The sequence below is a fragment of the Limulus polyphemus genome, unplaced genomic scaffold, assembly GCF_000517525.1.
Source record: "Limulus polyphemus unplaced genomic scaffold, Limulus_polyphemus-2.1.2 Scaffold5259, whole genome shotgun sequence".
NCBI lineage: Eukaryota > Metazoa > Arthropoda > Merostomata > Xiphosura > Limulidae > Limulus > Limulus polyphemus.
This window is the reverse complement of record NW_013670869.1, coordinates 331-2,720: the sequence shown is the minus strand read 5'-3', so window position 1 is coordinate 2,720 and position 2,390 is coordinate 331. Positions and strand designations below refer to the sequence as shown.

The 2,390-nt window shown below is 34.2% G+C and overlaps 1 protein-coding gene across 1 annotated transcript in view; it reads right to left on the bottom strand.

The window, feature by feature from the left end:
- Positions 1–2,165, bottom strand: part of LOC106472342 (ras-specific guanine nucleotide-releasing factor 1-like) — a gene marked incomplete at its 5' end in the record, with an annotated part of 29,901 nt that extends 27,736 nt beyond the window's left edge. The window contains one exon of the mRNA XM_022400938.1: positions 2,046–2,165. Coding sequence (XP_022256646.1) covers positions 2,046–2,165 — 120 coding nt within the window. The remainder of the gene's footprint in view (positions 1–2,045) is intronic.
- Positions 2,166–2,390: the final 225 nt, after the last annotated feature.

Sequence of the window (2,390 nt, the reverse complement as noted above, 5' to 3'; positions counted from 1 at the left end):
TCCCTACAAACTTGTTTGTATTGTTTTTGAAGGATTGATATTAGCCATCCCTACAAACTTGTTTGTATTGTTTTTGAAGGATTGATATTAGCCATCCCTACATTTACTTCCTTTTTTGGAAAGTTTTTTTCTTTACTTGTTTGCTTGTTATTTAATACAATGTTTCAACAGACAAAGGAAGGCTGTATTTATAACCAAGTTCTAAATACAATGAGGTTCCAACTGTAATATTTATTGTTTAGCTATTATTGGCTGGTAATTCCTGTTTCACTCTGTACTTACGCTTTTTAAAGGAACACCAAATATCTGTAAGAAAGCTAACTTAAAGGGATAATGATAACATCGTGAACAATAAAATTATATTTTTTTAATTACTATTATTTATTAATAATACTTATAAAAGCGGATATTTTGTTTGAAACTATGTCACCTCAGTGAAATTGCTTGACACCATTGTTTTGGTTTTTGAGTTATCATGTAATAAAAAAGCAGCAGAAGAAAGAAGAACAAGAAATTCAAACTTTTTGCTATAATATTTACAGACATTTCTAGAACTTGTAACTCGGTCTTTACATAGATATTGTTATAAAAGGAAACACTGTAAAGTTCTGATGACCTATTGAGGAGATATTTAAAATATCATTTCGAAGAACAGTCCGAGCCATCCCAACACAGACAGTGCTACCACCTGCCCACGTTAAAATAATGTAGTGCTCGAAAGAGCTAAAAAGCTATTACGCCAGCGTTCTTTTATTTGCTTGTAGGGGTATTGGCGGGGGGTGTATGCACTAATCGATTAGCAAATATCGCTAATCGCCAAGCTATAGGGTACAGTTTGTTATAATGATTTAATATCCTCAAGAATCCTCAATTGAAGTTTATCAGTTGAAATAGCAGCATACACTCCATGTGCGCGTGGGGAGATACAGTAGCTGTAATCCTTTGCTGAATAAACTTGATGAAGTCATTACAAATGTCAAGTTCATGATATTGAAAAAGGAGCCTTAGCTGATGGTTTAAGTTATGATTTACCTGCTAAAGTATGACAATTTACTGGTTCGTTTGATGCAGTGAAAACTTTTGAAATAGTAGAAATACTATGGTATCTTCTCACATGGGTTTGTTTTAATGTCGCGGAAAGCTACAGGAGAGCTATCTACGCTAGCCGTCCCTAATTTAGCCGTGATAGACTAGAGGGAAGGCAGCCAATCAACACCATCCACAGCCAACTCTTCGGCTTCTCTTTTATCAAGAATAGAGAGACTGATCGCCACATTATAACGCCCCCACAGCTGAAAGAATTGCAAGTCAAGTATGCTAACCACTAGGCCACATTACAATGTAACGTTACAATTTAACTAAACACTTTGCTAAGTAGTGAGTACAGTTGAGGATTCTGCTAAATTGTGTGAGGATGATGTACAGTTGAGGATTCTGCTAAATAGTTTGAGGATGATGTACAGTTGAGGATTCTGCTAAATAGTGTGAGGATGATGTACAGTTGAGGATTCTGCTAAGTAGTGAGTACAAGTGAGGATGATGTACAGTTGAGGATTCTGCTAAATAGTGTGAGGATGATGTACAGTTGAGGATTTTGCTAAATAGTGTGAGGATGATGTACAGTTGAGGATTCTGCTAAATAGTGAGCACAAGTGAGGATGAAGTACAATTACGAATTCATGAGAATTTTGAGGTTACCATTCTGATGCTAATAAAAGTTAGTCTTTAACAGATAATTAACAACCCGTATTAACTTAAGGCTCAACAGAGTTCATAGTTGGTTCATAACAAACAACAAGATTCATCAAGTGCGAGGAAAAGAGAATATAAAACTCACAGTTTAGGCTGGAAATAAAGAAGCAACACTGATATAAAAAGCGACGAAACAAGTCCATTTTGTAAATAGATTTATCTAAACAAACAGTCAGAAAATCATAACACTAGAGCAATTATTGTCACTTTTTTCCTTTCCAACAAGTTTTTTTTTCCTTATCCGATTCAATAGTGTTTTAATTTAGGACTTTCTGGATTGTAGAACTACTTACCTGAGGTACTTTACACGAATTCAGAGTTCGACTAAATCGGATATCTACGTCATCTTTGAAAAGCCGAGGATCGTTCCTGGTGAATAGGTTAAAAATAAACAAAATAACTTTAAAGAAAAACTAGTTTGGAATTTCGTATTGAATATTTATATGTTTTAAAGTTCAAAATAGATAGAGAGATACGAAGCAATGAAATCAAGAATCATGTTATTTTTTTCCCATGTGGTAAGAAGAGGAAACACGAGATTCTTACACAACAATTTACCATTTATCTTAAGAAGAGCAATAATACAAAATTATCACTCATTTCTGATACTTTAGGCCCTATAAGTATGCTCATATTTT